The sequence below is a fragment of the Chiloscyllium punctatum genome, chromosome 20, assembly GCF_047496795.1.
Source record: "Chiloscyllium punctatum isolate Juve2018m chromosome 20, sChiPun1.3, whole genome shotgun sequence".
Taxonomy (NCBI): domain Eukaryota; kingdom Metazoa; phylum Chordata; class Chondrichthyes; order Orectolobiformes; family Hemiscylliidae; genus Chiloscyllium; species Chiloscyllium punctatum.
The window spans coordinates 88,848,079-88,869,357 of record NC_092758.1 but is presented as its reverse complement, the minus strand read 5'-3'; the positions used below and the strand labels follow the sequence as shown (position 1 = coordinate 88,869,357).

The 21,279-nt window shown below is 40.9% G+C and overlaps 1 protein-coding gene across 2 annotated transcripts in view; it reads left to right on the top strand.

Annotated features, from left to right (window-relative positions):
• The first annotated feature begins 3,649 nt into the window (after positions 1–3,649).
• The window catches only part of kif20a (kinesin family member 20A), a 54,030-nt gene continuing 36,400 nt past the window's right edge, over positions 3,650–21,279 (top strand). For both annotated transcript variants that reach the window (XM_072591182.1, XM_072591181.1), the window contains exons 1-2: positions 3,650–3,827; positions 20,969–21,259. In XM_072591182.1, coding sequence (XP_072447283.1) covers positions 20,993–21,259 — 267 coding nt within the window. In that variant the 5' untranslated portion in view covers positions 3,650–3,827; positions 20,969–20,992. The remainder of the gene's footprint in view (positions 3,828–20,968; positions 21,260–21,279) is intronic.

Genomic DNA, 21,279 nt, shown 5'->3' with positions numbered 1-21,279 from the left:
CTGTATTCCATAGCGCTAACCTTGTTGACTGTTATGAAGATGTGGGTATACTGCACCTGTAAAGAGTTAAAAGCAACAGAACTACCTGACAGAACCAAATGTTCTGAAAAAATATATAATGTAATATTTGGTGGAACAACTTGATTAGCTGGTTGCCTGGAAATGACAAAACATATTTGAATTAGGCCAACCAGTTTAAATTATACCCGAAAAAAATACCAAACTCCAATCCAGTTTGAATTTAGCATATTGACAATCTTAAAAGCCAATGACACAATCTGATCCTTTGGGGGTATAAGACTGGAGAAAATTGAACAGTTTAGAGAATCTGGTTTCCAGCATCTGCAGTCATTGTTTTTACCTTAGAGGAGAACTGCCAAGCCAATGACATCTGCACACTGCCCAGAAAATAACTCTCTAAAAATGTACCTTTATCAATCCTGTGAAGCAGGATCCCCAAGAAGAAGAAAAAAATGACTGAAATACCAAGAAGTATGAAAGCTGCCTGGTTTTGAGCTAAGATGTTTTGTTTTATAAATCGTAATCAGGAATTTTATCGGACAAGTATTATAGAAGGGAAGGTAAAAGATAGCTTAGAGTAAGGACTAGTAAATAGTTGTTGGTTAATTATTCTCTGTTATACATTAAGAAATAAAAGTTGTTAATTTTTACCTTAAATAGTTCTTGGCCACTTGAATCTTTACAGATTACTGCATGGGATAAATCTTTTCTGTGCTGTTGGTTTTAAATTAAGGGGTGTTTATCCTGCGTTATAACAGTTTGGAGCTTGTCTGGGATTTGAACTGGTTTAGACAGATTTGAATAGATTTGGGGCATGAAAAATCCCAGCAGATTTAAACACTTGCAGGATGGTGTCTTCGATCTTTAAATAAAACGTAGGTGAGACAATTTGTTTAATTTCAATGACTTGGGGTTTATTAAAAGTGAGAGAAATGGCTCTTAAAATTGCTAAAGAGGTTCTGGGATTTAAAGATGAGGCTCAAATTTGACAAGAAAGTTAAGTAGGAAAGTAATTGACCATACTTTTAGAATTAGCAAATATGTTAGATTTGGGTTTAACTAAAGACAAAAGTAAAGCTGAAATTGTAAGGAAATTACGTAAACACCTAGGTGTGACAGAGAAACAGACAAGTGCTGTAGAGATAGAAAGACTTAAAATACAATTGATGAAAATGGACTTAGAAGATAAACAAAGGGAGAGAGAGAGAAGAAAGAGAAAGACAGAAAGAAGACAGGGAGAGACAAAGAGAGAAGAAAGAGAAAGAGAGAGGAAAAAGAGAGAAAAGAGAGAAAGAGGAAAATAAGAGAAGTGTGACAGGAAAAAGAGAGAGGAGGTTCTTAGCTGAGCAGAGAGAGAAGAAAGGAAGAGACAAAAAGAGAGAGAATCTGAACTTGAGAAGTTGGGACTTAGTCAGCAAAGTCAAGTTAACAGGATGGAGATTAAAAGAGAAGATCGTGATATATGTCAAAACTCTGCCAAATTTTTATTGAGATGTTGAATCCTTCTTTATTTCATTTGAGAAATTGGCTAGGCAGATGGAGTGGTCCGAGGATTTATGGGTAATGCTAGTTCACACTAAACTAGAATGCAGAGCTACTGGGGTATTTGATGCACTGTCAGATGAGGTGTCAAGAGATTATGAAGAGGTTAAACAGACTATTTGAAGTGCTTATGAATTGGTACCAGAAGCATATAGACAGCCGTTCAGAAACATAAAGAAGGAACCAGGTCAGACTTATGTTGAATTTGAAAGAATGAAACACAGTCATTTTGATCGATGGGTGCGTGCTTTGAAAATAGATAAGAATTTTGGGGTTCCAAGAGAGATTATTCTGCTGGAGAAGTTTAAAAACTCACTTCCAGAGATGGTAAGAATTCACATGGAGGAACAGAAAGTTCAGGAAGTGAGAAGGACAGCAGAATTAACAGATGAGTACATGTTGGTGCGTAAAACAAGTTTCCAGTCAGAATTTTGTCCTGGGAGGGATAGAAGTTGGGAGAAGGGGAGACCCTACACTATGAAACCAAGAGTAGAGAACACTGGTAAGAGTTTACCACAGGATAAAAAAGAAGCCCAAGAGGATGGGCAGGAGGTGAAAGGCCTCAGGAGTTTTCACTGTAATGGAGTGGGACACAGACATTTACAATGACAGTGGTTTCAGAAGGGCACTGGGAAAAGATGTTCTCACTACCAGAAAGTGGGACACCTAAAATCACAATGCTGGTGGTTAAAGAAAGGCACTGTGGGAATTCATGTGGTTAAAAAATGCTTAGCCAATGGCATTAGTGAAGGAGACCCCAAGAAGAGCTCAGAAGCTGCAGGTAAGTGCATAACCTAGGCAGGAGCTGGGTATGGAGTTAGTACCTGATCTCTACAAATAATTCACCTCTGTGGGTAAAGTTTACTCAGAAACAGTCAGAAAAAGTGCCCACCACCTACGTCTGGCTCACTGGTCTATAGTTCCCTGGCTTTTCCTTACCACCTTTCTTAAATAGTGGTACCACATTAGGCAACCTCCAGTCTTCCGACACCTCACCTGTAACTATCGATGATACAATTATCTCAGCAAGAGGTCCAGCAATCACTTCTCTAGCATCCCACACATTTCTAGAGTACACCTGATCAGGTCCTGGGGGTTTATCCACTTCTATGCATTTCAAGACATCCAGAACCACCTCCTCTGAATTGTGGACATAGTTCTAGACACAATTTATAAGATTCTCTTCAAAGTCTGTGCACCTAATTCAGACTGGTCTTACTATGCTCCCCCAACCAGTATCTTCCCACTACCCAGTTTAACTGACACAGGTTGGAGGATTTGATTTATAGAAGAGGCTGAATAGGCTGGGGCTGTTCTCACTGCAGTGTCAGGGGCTGAGCGGAAACCTTATAGAGCTTTGTAAGATCATGAGGGGCATGGATTGGGTAAATAGCCAAGGTCTTTATCCCAGGGTAGGAGAGTCCAAAACTTTTCTAAACTACTGTGAGTTCAGAGCCAATCTACTCTACCTCATTTCATAAGACAGTCATTCCATACCTGAGTTAAAAATCACACACCGCCAGGTTATAATCCAACAGGTTTATTGGAAGCACTAACTTTCAGAGTGCTACTCCTTCATCAGGTGGTTATGAAACAGGAGCATAAGACACAGATTTTGTAGCAAAAGATGTCTCATACGACTGAAATGATCTATTGAACGAACCTAGAATCTTAAGTCTTTCATGTTTTAGAATGGGTTTGCTGGTATAAGTTTCTTAATGTGTAAATCCTCCAATTCATGGCCTCCATACCTGGTAACTACCTCACTTATTAAGCAAACAAGAGGCAACATACATTTCAATGGGAGAAATCCTGTCATCTATCTCACTGAAGGAAAAACCACGAAAGAATTCAAAAAAGAATAGAAACCTATCTTCCTTCAAACAGACAAAACATCTGGTGTTGGAACTGCGCATGAGCTGAATGCCGTCGCGACCTCCTGCCGTGAGTGAACATGCGCACAGCTGTGCTCGGTGTTCGATTTGATGAGGGGAAAGATGAAGGAGGTCGGGACTGCGCAGACGTGACATTCATCCCCCTCCCCCCGCGTTCCCGAAGCCCAGCCCCGCCCCTCAGGTGCGCATGCGGAGTGAGGTCACTGGAACGTGGCCGGCCGTTGGACGGGATCGGCGGCGCGCTATTTGAAAACAAAGGAGTCGTTGGCGAGTGGCGGGCAGGGTCGGGTGTAGTTGGAAACGTATTCTTGTCCGGTTTGTGTGGGACCCTCATCGCCTCTTGCTTGTTACCGTCTCATTCGACCTCAGGTACAGTCCGAATGGCAGGAAGGTGCTTTGTTCCCCCCGGTGGGACTGGCGGTCAGTTGTATGCTGCAGCTTCCTAATGTGGGTTATGGCGGCGTCCAGCTTCCTGCTGAGGCGATTTGTCAATTGCTGCAAATCTTACACATTCCTGGAAGTTAGCAACTCAGGCAACAAAGATTCGACAATTCCACCTCCTCTTCCTTCCCCCTCCCCTCTCTCCCCCCACCACCCCCCCCTTCTCTCTCCCTCCACCCCCCCCCCCCCCACCTTCTCTCTCCCTTTACTCCCCTTTCCCTATCTCCTTTTCCCCTCCTCCCCTCTCCCTCCTTTTTCCCCTTCCCAACCCTACCCCACCTCCCCAACTTCCAGAAATGGGTTACTGTTCACCGAGCTGGGCTCCCTGATATGTTTAACCATTTGGAGATGCTGGTGTTGGACAAAGTTAAAAATTCCCCAACACCAGGTTATAGTCCAACAGGTTTATTTGGAAGCATTAGTTTTTGGAATGCTGCTCCTTCATTTGTTCAGAAGAATTAAGGACATCTATTCTTAGTGTCAATGGATTGGTGGATTGGATGCCCGTATTTCCTCTTGATCCTGAGGGCTGGAAGATGTTGGATGTTGGATAACTGAATTTCTGGTTTATATTGAAGACTCTTAACAAAACTCAGACTCAATAGGAAAATAACTTGTAATTTAATAAGCAGAGTGGAATATGCATGTAATAGAACAATCCGGATACATTTTCATGTATGTATATGACACTGAGCAGATTTGAATTTATGAAACTCAGTTCCCTAATCTTGACTGTTTTAAAATGTGAATGTCTCATTTACCCTTTACAAACTAGAAAAACACAAAGGTTGATGCTGAGTTAGTAAGAAAGTTGGAAGATATTCATATGTGAGAGAGAGAGAGAGAGAGAGAAAACATTCTTCCTAAATTACATTCACTGGCCTAAGGATTCAAGGGGCACTGAGAGAAAGGGGAAGAGACAGGATGGAAGCTGGTGGAAAGGTTAACCTTGTGGTCTGATTTGATGTACACTGCTTGTCATGGATTGAATGTTTGTGTGTTCCCTGGAGCTTGAGATCTGGGAATGTTAAAATTTAATTTGCATCTAAGATTATTTTAAAAGAAAAAGCCATTTTGTAGGACGAGGCATGTTAACTAAGTAAGGTTACCTCATGACCTTTTCCACATAGTTTAGACAAGACTCTTGTTATGATGTACTGTTAAAAGGGAAGTTTACCTAGCTAAAGGCAATTGACCATTTGGCCTGGTTTGATCAGGGTTTCCCACTTTGTGCATGTAGCTCAATTAGTCAAGAATACTCAGACCTGGCAATTAGTTTCTTTTGTGTGTTGCTGGAAAAGTACTAGGCAAAAGTGAGGGCTGCAGATGCTGGAACTCAGAGTCTAGATTAGCATGGTGCTGGAAAAGCACAGCAGGTCAGGCAGCATCTGAGGAGCAGGAGAATTGATATTTCGGGAAAAGCCCTTCATCAGGAATGAAGGCCTCAGTCCTGATGAAGGGATCCAGCCTGAAACGTCAATTTTCCTGCTCTTCGGATGCTGCCTGACTTGCTGTGCTTTTTCAGCAACACGGTCAACTCTGATCTCCAGCATCTGCAGACTTCACTGTCTCCTAATTAGTTTCTCTTCCTCTATTGCTGCTTATCTGATTAAGGACATGTGGTGTTTCTGTAATTTTAGTACTAATTTCTGTTTAAACACAGCTTGTGTGCAGCAACTAGGAAAGTAGCCTGAGAGAGCTCTTATAGGTAAGAGCTGACACTGCTACTCTGCTAATGGTTTTAAAGTTTTAGCTCCAACCTAGCTTGTAGGTATGTACGTTTATAGTACAACATTGATACCATTGGTAAATAAAAGTAATAATTTAAACTAAACTGTCTGTAAGAGTTTTATATTCCAGACTGCCACAGGATAATCTCCGGGATGAACCAAGAATGACTTACAGGTTGTCTATTCGGGATTCCCTGAGTTGTCTCGAATAGGTACTTTAACAGAAGGAGCATTGAGTACAAGGCTAGACAAGTTATGCTGGAGCTTTATAGAACTTTAGTTAGGCCACACTTGGAATATGTGTGCTGTAGTCACTACACTACCAAAAGGATGCTGTGGAGAGGGTACAGAAAAGGTTTGCCAGGATGTTGCCTGATACGGGAGACTTTAGCTGCGCAGAAAGATTGGACAGACTGAGTTGGCTTTTGCTAAATGCAGAGGGTTGAGGGGTGACAAAGATCTTTTTAAGATTGTGAATGGTGTAGATAGACTGGAAAGTATGTGGCTTTTTCCCAGTTACTGAGGATATTGGTTAAGGTGTGAGTGGGAAATTGAGGTATGAGGCATATTTTTCACACACCGGGTGGTCAGGGTCTGGAATGCGCTGCTAGAGGTGGTGGTGGAAGCAGACGCAATAGCAGCTTTCAAGAAGCACCTGGTCGAATACATTAATCGGAAGGGAATAGAGGAATGCAGATCTTGTAACTGCAAACAGTTTTAATATGGAAGGGCAAAATGTGTTGATGCTGATTTTTGAGGGCTGAAGGGCCTGTATTTGTACTGTATTGTTCTCTGATCGACATGGACAAGATTGATCGAATGTCCCCCTATGGTGCTATCTTGTAGTCATCAGCATGGAAACTGAATCTTCGGTCCGACCAGTCCATGCCGATCGTAATCCAAACCAAACTACTCCCACCTGCCTGCTCCTAGCCTGTATCCCTCCAAACTTTTCCTATTCATGTACTTCTCCAAATGTCTTTTAAACATTTTATCCATATCTACCACTTCCCCTGGCATTCATTTCACAAATGAACCACCTTCTGTTTTAAAAAAAAATTGTCCCTCATTTTTAAAAAAATCTCTCTCCTCACCTTAAAAATATGCCTCCTAGATCAGCTCTGTGGTTGTATTGCCCTTTGGTGATAGTGGTTCTTAATGTCTTGGTGTATTCCTTTCATCTGTCTGGCTTGTCTCCTTTCTGAGCCCTTAACAATTGGCCAAGTTGCTTTAAGATTTTTAAGATTCCAAAATAGGATGTATGGAACATAGCTAGTTGGTTGGTTAGTTCTTTGTTTGTTTTTGAAAATTTTAAAACCGGACTTCAAATTCTTAACCATGATGATTTGGATTTGATTTTACATCATGCTGATTTAACAGTTAATTAGTCTAAGATTATATTAATTGCTGAGTTATCTCATTCTGCATGGGCTGTTGTGCTTCCCCTTTTGGAGTGTTGATCCCTGGGTTTGTTTTGTTTTATTGCTGGATATTTATTTCTAAGAATTGTAGTTTCAAAGCCTTTATAAGTACTAACTGCAAACACCGCTGGAGGTGAAATTCTACATCAGGCCAATGTGGAAACAATTTGACAGCAAGGGGCCACCCCAAAAGAAAAGGGAAGGAAGTGACCTATAAAATAATGCACCTTGGGTTTGACTATTCTGGGCTTTATTCAGACTGAGATATAAAGAGTCACTTAAGCTGGTTTCCTGAATACTTGCTTCTCACTGAGCCTTGCCTGCTAGCTGATCCTATCAACAAATCTTTGGCAAGGTGTCTGTGGTTTTCTGAGCATTAATTTTTAATAGTGTGGAAAATTATGGGCACCATGCCTGCAAGTTTTGTCTATTGTACAATTGATAGTGTGCGCTTGTAATGTTGGCCCTTGAATTATGAAACGTGTGTTTATATCTGATTTTTTTTCCACTCAATAGAATAGCTTTATTTTAGGATTCAAAAGATTCTTTTACAGAAGAGTTCAGGCGAGTACAGAACCTGCATGGCGAATCACAAAAATCAACTAAACCAAGACTCCTGCAGCAAAGAACATTAAGTTGGTGTTCAGCATTTCTATGCACTCCTGTATCTCTGGGTAACTGAGTTCATTAGCATGAGAGACTGATGTCTGACACTTATGATGACCCATGGATATCACTTCCTCCAGAGTGATAAATATAAGGTTATGCATTCCTTTGCACTGTTAGAGATTAATTAAGGAAATTTGTGCTGTCCCTCTTGATGGTATTTTCAGTAAGTTTTTGCAATTTGAGTCTAATTGTTACCCATTGTTGGTTTAAATTCTATGGGCATTTCAGTCAAACAATTTTTAACTGGTGAGATTCCAAATATCTGTCTGGCAGAGAGATTGGACATGCAGCACAATTGATTAAATGAAACTCCTTTATGTAGAAATTGTTAATATAAATAGTTGTATTTTTAGTTTTGTGTTTTTTAACTATCCAACTGGTCGGTGGGTAATGAACTTCAGTTATTTTTGTGTGTGAAAATCTAGCTTGTATATCGCTAAAGGTGCTTCAGAATCAACTTGGGCATTTCAGATTTATACATTTTTGACATCTTTTGTTGAATCTTGTATTTTCCTGCTGTCTTTCATGCCATGTGATAGATGTGCAATCTAGCAACAAATTGTGACATGAGGGCAATGAAAGGCAGTTTTGAGACGATAAGTAATGCATCCTGTAGCTGTAAAGGTATACTTTGCTTTTGAGTTCAGATGGAATAACTGCTTGTTACCTTTAGTGGTACATTGATTTGGTATGTTTTAATTTGATTATTATTAGTTTGTTTACTATTAGCAGTTGAACTATACGGACCATAAGAAATAGGAGTAGTTTAAGTCTGCCCTGTCATTCTATAAGATCATGGCTGATGTTCCCCGAGCCTCAACTCTTGTGTCAGCTCCTCATAGCTACCCCTCCCAATTTTTCAAAAATCTGTTTCCTCTTTAAAGACGTTGTGATCTAACCGCTATAATTCCCTGAAATAGAATTCCAGTCATTCACAACTCTGAGTGATGAATTTCCTTCGCATCTCAGTTTTCAATGAGTTGTAGAATTAGGGACAATACCACCTAGTTTGAGATCCTCCAATCGAGGAAACATCTCAACATAAACCCTTGTCTTGTATATTTTAATAAGATCATCCCACGTTCTTCAAGAGTCCTAGAGATGTACAGCATGCAAACAGACCCTTCGGTCCAACCTGTCCATGCCGACCAAATATCCCAGCCCAAACTAGTCCACCTGCCAGCACCTGGCCCATATCCCTCCAAACCCTTCCTATTCATATACACATCCAGATGCCTCTTAAATGTTGCAATTGTACCAGCCTCCACCACATCCTCTGGCAGCTCAATCCATACACGTACCACCCTCTGCTTGAAAAAGTTGCCGCTTAGGTCTCTTATATATCTTTCCCCCCTCACCCTCACTCTAAACCTATGCCTTCTAGTTCTGGACTCCCCGACCCCAGGGAAAAGCCTCATATGACTGTGAAGTTTGCACGTTCTCCCAGTGTCTGCGTGGGTTTCCTCCGGGTGCTATGGTTTCCTCCCACAGTACAAAAATGTGCAGGTTAGGTGAATTGGCCAAGTAAATTGCTCGTAGTGTTAGGTGAAGGGGTAAATGTAGGGGAATGGGTCTGGGTGGGTTGCACTTCGGTGGGTCGGTGTGGACTTGTTGGGCCAAAGGGCCTGTTTCCACACTGTAAGTAATCTAATCTAAACTTTGTCTATTTATCCTATCCATGCCCCTCATAAGTTTGTAAACCTGTATAAGGTCACCCCTCCGACGCTCCAGGGAAAACAGCCCCAGCCTGTTCAGCCTCTACCTGTAGCTCAGATCCTCCAACCCTGGCAACATCCTTGTAAATATTTTCTGAATCCTTTCAAGTTTCACAACATCTTTCCGATAGGAAGGAGACCAGAATTGCACACAATATTCCAACAGTGGCCTAACCAATATCCTGTACAACCGCAACATGACCTCCCAACTCCTGTACTCAAAACTCTGAACAATAAAGGAAAGCATACCAAACGCCGCCTTCAATATCCTATCTACCTGCGACTCCACTTTCAAGGAGCTATGAACTTGCACTCCAAGGTCTCTTTGTTAAGCAACACTCCCTTGGACGTTAGCATTCAGTGTATAAGTCCTGCTAAGATTTGCTTTCCCAAAATGCAGCACCTAGCATTTATCTGAATTAAACTCCATCTGCCACTTCTCAGCCCATTGGCCCATCTGGCCCAGATCCTGTTGTAATCTGAGGTAACCTTCTTCGCTGTCCACGACACCTCCAATTTTGGTGTCATCTGGTCCAGAAGCAGTTGTAATCTGAGGTAACCCTCTTTGCTGTCCACTACATCTCCAATTTTTGTGTCATTTGCAAACTTACTAACTGTACCTTTTATGCTCGCATCCAAATCATTTATGTAAATGACAAAAAGTAGAGGGCCCAGCACTGATCCTTGTGGCACTCCACTGGTCACAGGCCTCCAGTCTGAAAAACAACCCTCCACCACCACCCTCTGTCTTCTACCTTTGAGCCTGTTCTGTATCCAAATGGCTAGTTCTCCCTGTATTCCATGAGATCTAACTTTGCTAATCAGTCTCCCATGGGGACCTTGTTGAACGCCTTCCTGAAGTGCATATAGATCACACCTACTGCTCTGCCCTCATCAAACTTCTTTGTTACTTCTTCAAAAAAACTCAATCAAATTTGAGACATGATTTCCCACGCACAAAACCATGTTGACTATCCCGAATCAGTCCTTGCCTTTCCGAATACATGTACATCTTGTCCCTCAGGATTCCCTCCAACAACGTGCCCACCACTGAGGTCAGGCTCACCGGTCTATAGTTCCCTGGCTTATCTTTACTGCCCTTCTTAAACAGTGGCACCACGTTTGTCGACCTCCAGTCTTCCAGAACCTCACCTGTGACTATCGATGATACAAATATCTCAGCAAGAGGCCCAGCAATCACTTCTCTAGTTTCCCACAGAGTTCTCGGGTGCACCTGATCAGGTCCTGGGGATTTATCCACTTTTAATCGTTTCACTTCCTCATCTGTACTCTGGACATTTTGCAAGATGTCACTATCTATTTCCCTACAGTCTATATCTTCCATATCCTTTTCATCAGTACATATTGATGCAAAATACTCATTTAGTATCTCCCCCATTTTCTGTGGCTCCACACAAAGGCCGCCTTGCTGATCTTTGAGGGGCCCTATTCTCTCCCTAGTTACCCTTTTTGTCCTTAATATATTTGTAAAAACCCTTTGGATTCTCCTTAATTCTATTTGCCAAAGCTATCTCATGTCCCTGTTTCGTCCTCCTAATTTCCCTCTTAAGTGTACTCCTACTTTCTTTATACTCTTCTAAGGATTCACTCAATCTATCCTGTCTATACCTGACATATACTTCCTTCCTTTTCTTAACCCAACCCTCAATTTCTTTAGTCATCCAGCATTCCCTATATCTACCAGCCTTCCCTTTCACACTAACAGGAATATACTTTTCTCTGGATTCTTATTATCTCCTTTCTGAAGGCTTCCCATTTTCCAGCTGTCCCTTTACCTGCGAACATCTGCCTCCAATCAGCTTTTGAAAGTTCTTGCGTAATACTGTCAAAATTGGCTTTTCTCCAGTTTAGAAATTCAACTTTTAGAACTAGTCTATCCTTTTCCATCACGATTTTAAAACTAATAGAATTATGGTCGCTGGCCCCAAAGTGCTGACACCTCAGTCACCTGCCCTGCCTTATTTCCCAAGAGTACGTTAAGTTTTGCATCTTCTCTAGTAGGTACATCCACATACTGAATCAGAAAATTGTCTTGTACGCACTTAAGAAATTCCTCTCCAACTAAACCTTTAACACTGTCAGTCCCAGTCGATGTTTGTAAAGTTAAAATCCCCTACCATTACTACCCTATTATTCTTACAGACAGCTAAGATCTCCTTACAAGTTTTTTTTCTCAATAATGCTAATAAGTAAAGGTCTAACCTGTTTAGCTGTTCTTGATAAATCAGCACCTTTATCTCAGGAATGAGCCAAGTGAATCTGTTTTTGAAAGTTTCCAGTGCCAATATACCCTTAAATGCAGAGAACAGAGTTTTACTCAGTACTCCGGGTGTAACCACATGAATCTCCTGTACACTTGTAACAGGACTTCCCTATCTTAAAATGATAGGGAGGTCATGCCTGACAAACCTGTTGGTATTCTTTGAAGAGGTGACAAGTAGGTTAGACCAGGGAAACCCAGTGGATGTGGTCTATCTAGACTTCCAAAAGGCCTTTGATAAGGTGCCACACGGGAGGCTGCTGAGCAAGGTGAGGGCCCATGGTGTTCGAGGTGAGTTACTGGGATGGATTGAGGATTGATTGTCTGACAGAAGGCAGAGAGTTGGGATAAAAGGTTCTTTTTCAGAATGGCAGCCGGTGATGAGCGGTGTCCTGCAGGGTTCAGTGTTGGGGCCACAGCTGTTCGCATTACATATTAATGATCTGGATGAAGGGACTGGGGGCATTCGAGCGAAGTTTGCCGATGATACGAAGCTAGGAGGACAGGCAGGTAGTACTGAGGAAGTGGGGAGGCTGCAGAAGGATCTAGACAGTTTGGGAGAGTGGTCCAGGAAATGGCTGATGGAATTCAACGTGAACAAATGCGAGGTCTTGCACTTTGGCAAAAAGAATAATGGCACAGACTACTTTCTAAACGGTGAGAAAATTCGTAAAGCCAAAGTACAAAGGGATCTGGGAGTGCTAGTCGAGGATTCTCTAAAGGTCAACATGCAGGTTGAGTCTGTGACTAAGAAAGCGAATGCGAAGTTGTCACTTATCTCAAGAGGGTTGGAATATAAAAACACCATTGTGCTACTGAGACTTTATAAAGCTCTGGTTAGGCCCCATTTGGAGTACTGTGTCCAGGTTTGGTCCCCACACCTCAGGAAGGACATACTGGCACTGGAATGTGTCCAGCGGAGATTCACACGGATGATCCCTGGAATGGTAGGCCTAACATATGAGGAACGGCTGAGGATCTTGGGATTGTATTCATTGGAGTTTAGAAGATTAAGGGGAGACTTAATAGAGACGTACAAGATAATACATGGTTTGGAAAGGGTGGATGCTAGGAAATTGTTTCCGTTAGGTGAGGAGACTAGGACCCGTGGACACAGCCTTAGAATTAGAGGGGGTAAATTCAGAACAGAAATGCAGAGACATTTCTTCAGCCAGAGAGTGGTGGGTCTGTGGAATTCATTGCCGCAGAGTGCAGTCGAGGCCAGGACGCTGAATGTCTTCAAGGCAGAGATTGATAGATTCTTGTTGTCTCGGGGAATTAAGGGCTACGGGGAGAATGTGGGTAAGTGGAGTTGAAGTGGCCAGCAGCCATGATCGAATGGCGGAGTGGACTCGATGGGCCAAATGGCCTTACTTCCACTCCTATGTCTTATGGTCTTCTGGTCTTATGATATGGAGGTGCCGGTGTTGGACTAGGGTGGACAAGGTCAGAAGTCACATGACATCAAGTTGTAGTCCAACAGGTTTATTTGAAACCACAAGCTTGAGCACTGCCCTTTCGTCAGGTCACTAAGTGCTCAAGCTTGTGGTTTCAAATAAACCTGTTGGACTATAACTTGATGTTGTGGGGCTTCTGACTGACTTTAAACTTCAAAATGAAGGCCAAAATTTGATTTGCCTCAATTAATTGTGGCACTTGCATGCTTTTTTTTGTTTCATGCGCAAGAACTTCTAGATCTCTCAAACACACCTTTGGGGTTTCTCTATTCAAATAATAAGCTACCTTTTTGTTCCTTTCCCATCTAGTGTATGACTTCTCCGTTTTCTGCATTAAGCTCCATCAGTTAAGGTTTTGCCCACTTGACCTATCTATAGCCTGTTGAAGATTCCTTATGTCCTCCATGCAACATGCTCTGCCCTCTATTTTTGTTTCATCAGCAAATTGGATATATTATACTGGCCCCTCCAAGTCATTTAATGTGCATTGGAAAGAATTGTGGTCCTAGGGATGGTCCTTATGGGACTCCTAGTTTCCAACCTGAAAATGACCAATTATCTATCTTGTGTGATGACCAATCCTCAATCCATGTTAATACATTACCCCCATACTGAGTTCCTTTGTACAGTAGCCTTTCTACGTGGCATTTCATTGAATGTATTTTAGAAATCCAAATACAGTACATTACTAAATTTCCCTGTTTCAACTCTGCTTACTATATCCTCAAAGAACTCCAGCAAATTAGCCAAGCACAATTCTTTTTCAGAAAGCCATAGTGACTCTGTTTAATTATGTCAAAATATTTTGCTATTTCTTCCTTGGACTCTAGCTTAATTCCAACAACAGTTGTTAAAGTAATTGACCTATATTGTCCTGCTTTTAGTCTCCTTCCTTTCTTGAACAGGAGTGGCAAGCAACAGTTTTCCAGTCTGCTGGAACCCTCCTGGAATCTACTGCCTATCCTATTTCTACAGCACTTCTTTTTAAAATCCTCAAACAGACTATCAGATCCTGACAGCTTGTCTGCTTTCCGTCCATAGATTATAAAATATTTTGCCCCATGTGATGAAAGCTGTTCCAATGTCTTTCCTCTTCTTAGCACTTCCTTTTCCAAGGTTTTTGGGATGCTTATAGTGCCTTCGCGCATGAAAGCTGATGGAAAATATTGATTTACGTGATTTGCCATTTTCCTGATCCTGTTATCTGACTTGCATCTTCCAAGTGTTCCACACCCTTTAGCTAGTCTTTCTTTTCGTATATATGATGTAAGACTTTGGCTCAATCTACCAATTTACTTTCTTCTATGTGTGAGCCTCGTCCTGCGTGTTCTTTTAAATGAAGCACTAGGAGAAGATATTCAGTCTCACACTCTTGATTTATTTTAAACAGTAAGTGGACAAAGCATTCAGAGCTCTGGGTCTAACCCTTTTTTCCCTGACCAACTACCACGTGTGCCAGTTCAAAAAGTAAGACCTCGTTTTGTCCCTGCCCCAGTCTTTTATACAATAAAAAAACGTCATGCACACACTGAGGTAGAATTATCTTCTCATTGGCTGTTGATCTGACTCCATTCCCTGCCTCCTCGCATTCCCGGATGTCCGACCCCCACGTGAGCTTCTTTTGCCCGCGAAACGGATCATCACGTGACCTCCTTGGCCCACTTCCTGGGCGCGGAACGTCACGTGACCGCCCCGCACCCTTCCAGGCGCGAAACGGAATGTCACGTGACTGCCTCGCATTCTTCCGAGCGTGACACGGAATGTCACGTGACTACCTCCTGCGTGTATTAAACAGCGTCTTCACAGGCTTTTGACTGCTGCAGAGATTCACAGTCGCAGCCAGCCTTCAGTTTTTTTGTGTAAGTCATATATTTACAATGAATAGAAAGAGTTTATAGGGATATGGGCCAAATGCTGGCAAATGGGATTATATTCATTTAGAATATCGGGTTAGCTTGGACGAGTTGGAACAGAAGGTCTGCTATTCATAACTAAAGCTCTTTACCTGTCAAAATTCTGGCTGTTTTGTTCTAATTTTTGCCGATTTCCTTTTCTTAACTAATTTTTCTCCTTTTTTCTTCAAGAAAACCAGGAAAATCTGTAGTTTGATCAGCTGGGGTGACCATGCAGACCAAATAATTAACTTCAGCACAACTTAGGTTAGGGCAAAGGGAAGACTAGCCAGGACTTTGTCTCCTGGTTACCACATTTGTAGACATGTCTGGCAAGAATGAAGAACCACTACATGTATAAGATAGCAGATTTGCATGTGGAACAATACATGATTACCTGGCAACGCATGCAAGTATAAGCCATTCAACCTTGAATTTTTTCAGCATTGTTAGATAGTGACTGTTCTGAGGCTTGTCTCCATTTGCCTGACTTGGTTTCATTCTTAATGCTCTTGCCTAGTAAACATGCAACTTGGATTTTTGAGGAGAGAGTTCTAGTTTTCCACTATTCTCAATGCTATTGTCAGTTTTTGGTTCAGGTGGTATCATTCAGTTATTAAACCCACAACCAGAAATCATAATCTAAGATGAAACTTCTGGATAATGCCATACTAAAGAGATAATGCATTGTCAGAGGTATCTTCTGTTAGTTTAGACATTGAACTGAGACTCTTGTTTTAGTAGTTCAGTTGAATGTAAAATATTGCACTTAACTGGCACTGTTAACTACATGCTGGAAAGTTCTGACATGGCCTATTCCCCCCTCAACCAATGTGTCAAGTATTTTAATATTTATTTATTATTTTGCTGAAACATTAGTCTGACTTCTCTCCTCCGATGTTGCCTGCACTGAGTGTTTCTAGTGGTTTTCTAAACTTTTATTTGTATTGTTTGTGGGACTTTACCGTGTACAAATTGCCTGTGATGACCCAGCTATTTAACAGCAGTGTTTGTATTATTAAATAGAATGCATGACTTGTGAAGCAATATGAAATTTAGGAGAAGGAAGAAACTCATGCAGATTTGGTGTTGACAAAGCGTATAATTAGAAAATACAAAAACTGATATGTATGGTAAATAAGTTAAACATGAGTGATGAACAAAGATCATTCCGATTTGGGTAATCTTATTCCATTGGGTTTGAAAGTTCCGGAAGATGTGCTAGTAAACCTTATTTCCACATAATTGCAAGTATTTTCAGTTCCATTTTGAGAAAGTAGAGTTATTTTTGCCAATTGTGAATGGTTCATTTCCCTATCAGAACATATTTGTTCCCAAAGCTTTCTCATTAGTTAAATCCAGGGTCAAAGTAAATGTGAGCTCTTTAACTAAGTACAGCCCTTTGCTCTGGAGGGGTCAGTTGCTGGAAGTAAATTACTATCCTTTTTCTATGGATTAGGGCAAACTTTCAAAATGCAGAGATTTCATTTTATCCCAGGAAATGTTAGATTTCCTGGTGGTGGAATTATTCTAATGTTCTTTGCAAATTACTGCTTCCTCTTTCAAGCATCTTAATTTTGTAGATAAACAAAATTTGGTATATGAGTAGATGTTGTCTGGAGCTTGGTCTTTCTCCTTAAATTGTGTGGTGATTGATCTAAATGGAAACTGAGCAACACCTAGTTTGACTGAAGACTGTTGCATGTAAAGTCATTCTGTTTAGTGTGTGGAGTGTCTGGGCTTGTTCTTGTATGCGTTGTAATTTTAAATATAACTATCTGGGCCACTGGCAAATAGGAAGCCTGGTCCAGCCTACCTAAATTCAGTGAGTCAGCTAAATGAGCTTTTGAACAATACAAATTCAGTTCATAACAACTGGTCTCTGTTTTGACTGAGAGCAGTGAAATTTCTGCAAGCGTTTCTGGAAATCATTTGTTAATTGTTCTGCTGACTCCAGGACCCTTTGGATTTCAACATGACTTCAGTCATGTTGTAATATCAAATTATTACATTTGAAATCTGTATTTCCCACTTCATTCAAGAAATAATGTCTAAATTATTCTTGCAGTTGACTGGTATGTTCAGGACTCTTGAAGAGCTCTTTGCTGTAAGCAATGCACAGCAGCCTGAGTTCTTTTTTGTTTAGCCCCTTCCCCCACCACCTTTTTTTTCTCTCTCTGCTCTCTTTATCCCTGCACTCCCCCACCACCTGTCTGCGTAGGTGCTGATCTATAGGGTTTATAATTCCACAGATGTCAGTAATCCTCGTAACTCACTGCTGTTTTTCTTGAGACAATGATTAATCACCACTGTAGTTGTGCTATCATAATGAAATTAATATAGTAGCATCTTACAGACATAATAGGCCATATACTGTATCAGCTGTGTGACCAGGTGGAGAGGTGGAACCCACTCGTAGTCAGTTGTGAAAAGTATTTAATTTTTTAGCATGGAACGTTTGATTTAATTAAAATGATTTTTCTGGGAAGTAAAGGATGCAAACTTCAAGGTTTTCTTGAGTGAATCTTTATGAAAAAGAGGGATATAAAATGGTAATGTAACATTAAACACACTCAAAGACTGGTAATAAGTTCAAAAGGGCAATTGTCTGACTGCTGTAGATGGGATGAATAAAACCTTTGCAGTTCTTTAAATTCTTTGGAAGTTTTGAGGGGTTAGATTCTGAATCAACAACCACTGTTAACTCTCTCCTCAGCTGTAGCCAGATCTTGGATTTCTTAAAAAGAACAGGCAGGTGAGTCTTTCATCTCCCAATATGTGAAATTTTCATTTGTGTATTAAACAGCAGGTGCTGTCTTGACACTTATTTAGTTGCCTTGTTTCAATGTCCTAAGATGAAAATTGATTTCAAAAATGCAGATGGCATTTTTATGGTCAATAGGTCTCCTAATAGTCGTGTGACCATTAGAGACAATTTTTTGGTCAATGTTTTTTTCTTAAATAAAAATTTTGGTCCATATACAAGGTCTCCAATTTAACAATCGGGTGATACATGTTAACATTCGCTTGTCCGTTTTTACCATTATTGTAAAAGCCTCTTCAAGTTGAAATACAGACTCCCATCTGGAGCAATTGCAAATCCAGCTGAATCTGTGGAACAAAACATTTGCAGTTGCAAGTCTAAAGTGACTTAATGCTGCATAGTTGTACCCCAAATCTCAGTCTTTCCTGTTCTCTTTCCTCTTCTCCCACCAAGTAGATTTTTTTTTTGAATGCTCCTATGAAATCTGTTTCCATCATTCTTATCAGTAGCGTGTTCCAAGTTTTAACTGTTGCTTAAATATACAATTTCCCCACTAGGTCTTTTGGTAATTATTTTAAATCTCTAGTTATTTTATGATCTCTAGTTGCTGAATCAGCAAGAAAGACTCTCTCTACATGGTCCTTTAACATCTTTCCTTAGTCTGAATGCTGCTATTAGGTATGCGTTTAACCACCTTTTTTTATTTTATTTTATTTATTCATTTTGTGGCTTGTGGGTGTCACTGGCTGGCTAACATTTATTGCCCATCCCTAGTTATCCTTGAGAACGTGGTGGTGAGCTGCCTATTTAGATGAGGGGAAAAATAGTTTTTCCAATTTTTTTTTTTCAGTGTCTCAGCTTGGAAATGCCCTAGTAAACTACCTTTAATGTCATCACCTTCCGAGTGTTGTCTGCATTTATACCATACTTTGAGACCAGTCAGTGATTTGTAAAGACTTAACTTCTGTGTCTTTGTATTTTATGTCCTCATTTGCAGAGCCAAGTATCTATTATGTTTTAACTGCCATGTGTAGAGTCATAGCACAGAAACAGTCCCTTTGGTCTTTTCCATGCTGACCATGTTTCCCAATCTAAACGAGTCCCACTTGCTTTTGTTTGGCCCATATCTTTCTAAACCTTTCTTATTCATGTATATATCCAAATGTCTTTTAAATGCTATAATTGTACCTGCATCTACTCCCTCTGGTAGTTCATTTCACATGAACACTGTGTGGAAAAAAGTTGCCCCTCAGATCCCATTTAAATGTTCTCTTCTCACCTTAAATATATGCTCTCTAGTTGTCAAACACTTGTGAATGTGCAACCACCAATCTCTCTGGACTTGCATCTCTCAAAGTTGCACCATTTAGATTCTTTTGCCTCCTTGCGCATAACGTTACCTTTAGCCATGTTACATAGTATCTGCCCATTTCACCATTCAGTCCTCTGAAGGCATGCAGATAATTACCTGTGTATTAACAACGTTGCTAGGTTTTAAGGTCACATTAACAAGGAAGTAATTGTCTGAATAAATCTGAGTGGGAAGCCCTTTTATTCTTCTGTTTGGATTTTTATTTAATCTTTTTTTTTGTGGGATGGGTGTTGCTGGCTAGCATTTGTTACCCATCCCTAGTTGCCTTTGAAGATGGTGGTAAGCTGCCTATTTGGACTGCTAGAGTTAGGGAAGTAATCTGTTCGAGTCCTTTCTGCCACCTGTCCCTCAATTATTTGCCTATCCAATTTACCTTAATACTGTTAATTTCTTGTGCATTTCATTTGGGATGAAACTTGTGCTGTATTGGGTTAATCTGTCTTAGTTGCTCTGTAATTCATGGTCCAAATGAGAACTTGTCCTTGACAATGGATGCATATCATTTCTGGCATTAGGTCAAATGGCGCCTCGTTCGCAGATTTATCCCTTGCATCTTTATGTAAAGGGAATGTAACCAATCGTGGTGCATAATTCCCATATTCAAGAAAGATTTAAACTTCTGCTATTAACATCCCTTTTGTTAGCATTATCTCTCCACCCTGCAGACATTCTGCCTCTATTCCTGATGAAGGGCTTTTGCCCGAAACTTCGATTTTCCTGCTCTTTGGATGCTGCCTGAGCTGCTGTGCTTTTCCAGCACCACTCTAATCCAGAATCTGGTTTCCAGCATCTGCAGTCATTGTTTTTACCTAGTATTTTGGAATGCTGAACTGGATGGTTTGTTGACTTTGTTAACTGTATTTCTCGTGACAGTAACTCCATTGTTTTCTTTCAGCGATACTGATCAAAGAACTCATTAGGATGGCATGGTGGCTCAGTAGTTAGTGCTACTGCATCACAAGGCCTGGGACCAGGGTTCGACTGCAGCCTTTGGTGACTGTGCGACAGACAGGCAGGCAGGCAGGGACACACACACACACACACACACACACAGACAGAGACACACAGACTCCATTGTCCAAAGATGTGCAGGTTAGGTGGAATAGCCTTGGGAATGCAGGGTTATAGGGATAGGGTTGTGGGGTGGGTCTAGATGGGATTCCTTGTGGAGGGGAAGTGTGGACTTGATGGGACAAATCGCCTGCTTCTGCTCTGTAGGGATTTTATGATCTCTATCACTTCTTCTGACATATCAATATACTGAGCTATAGTGGTATAATGGTTTTTACTAGTATAGTAATTCAGGCATTGTCTAACTTCCAGAGACAGGAGTTCAAATCTCTTAATATCAGCTTTAAATTTTTCTTGTGAGAAAATATATCGAGTGAAAAATAAACTAATGTTGCTTGTGAAACTGGGGCAGTTATAAAAACTCCCCATATTCATTTAGTATCCTTTTTGTTTTAAGGGAAAGTCATCTGCTGTATTTCTGTTTTGACTTATTTGTGACTTTAGCCCCCACACAACAGTTGTTCTCTTTATCTTCTGAGAGAGACAAAAAGTTTGTGCAGAGATAGTCAATAAATGTTGTTGGCCTTGCCAGTGTTTTTCACATCCTTTTTAGTTCATAAAGAAGTTGTACAAAACTATTAATTAATCCTTCAAGGATGTGATTTTAATTTGTTAAAACCATCATATTTTCTGCACTGTCTATCATCACAATATTGAGGGGGAGGATTTTAATTGTACAATTTGTATCTTCCTACAGGGACAAGGCTATAAAGGAAAGCAAATGGCAACAGGACTAATTTCTCCAAATGTACTTTCCGATGATGATGAGGTTGGCGTTTGGGAATCGACTGCTGTTGATACGTTAAATGGGGCCTTTGTGAAAAAACAATTGTTGCCAGAACTCTCTGCCATCTCACCTGGCACCATCACACCAAAAAGCGATGATGCAGGACGAGCCCCTGTAGAGATGGTTCCAGAAGATAGAGTGAAGGTTTATCTCCGGGTTAGACCATTCACAGAGTCTGAGCTCGAGAAAGGAGAATCGCAGGTCAGTGGCAGACTGCTGAA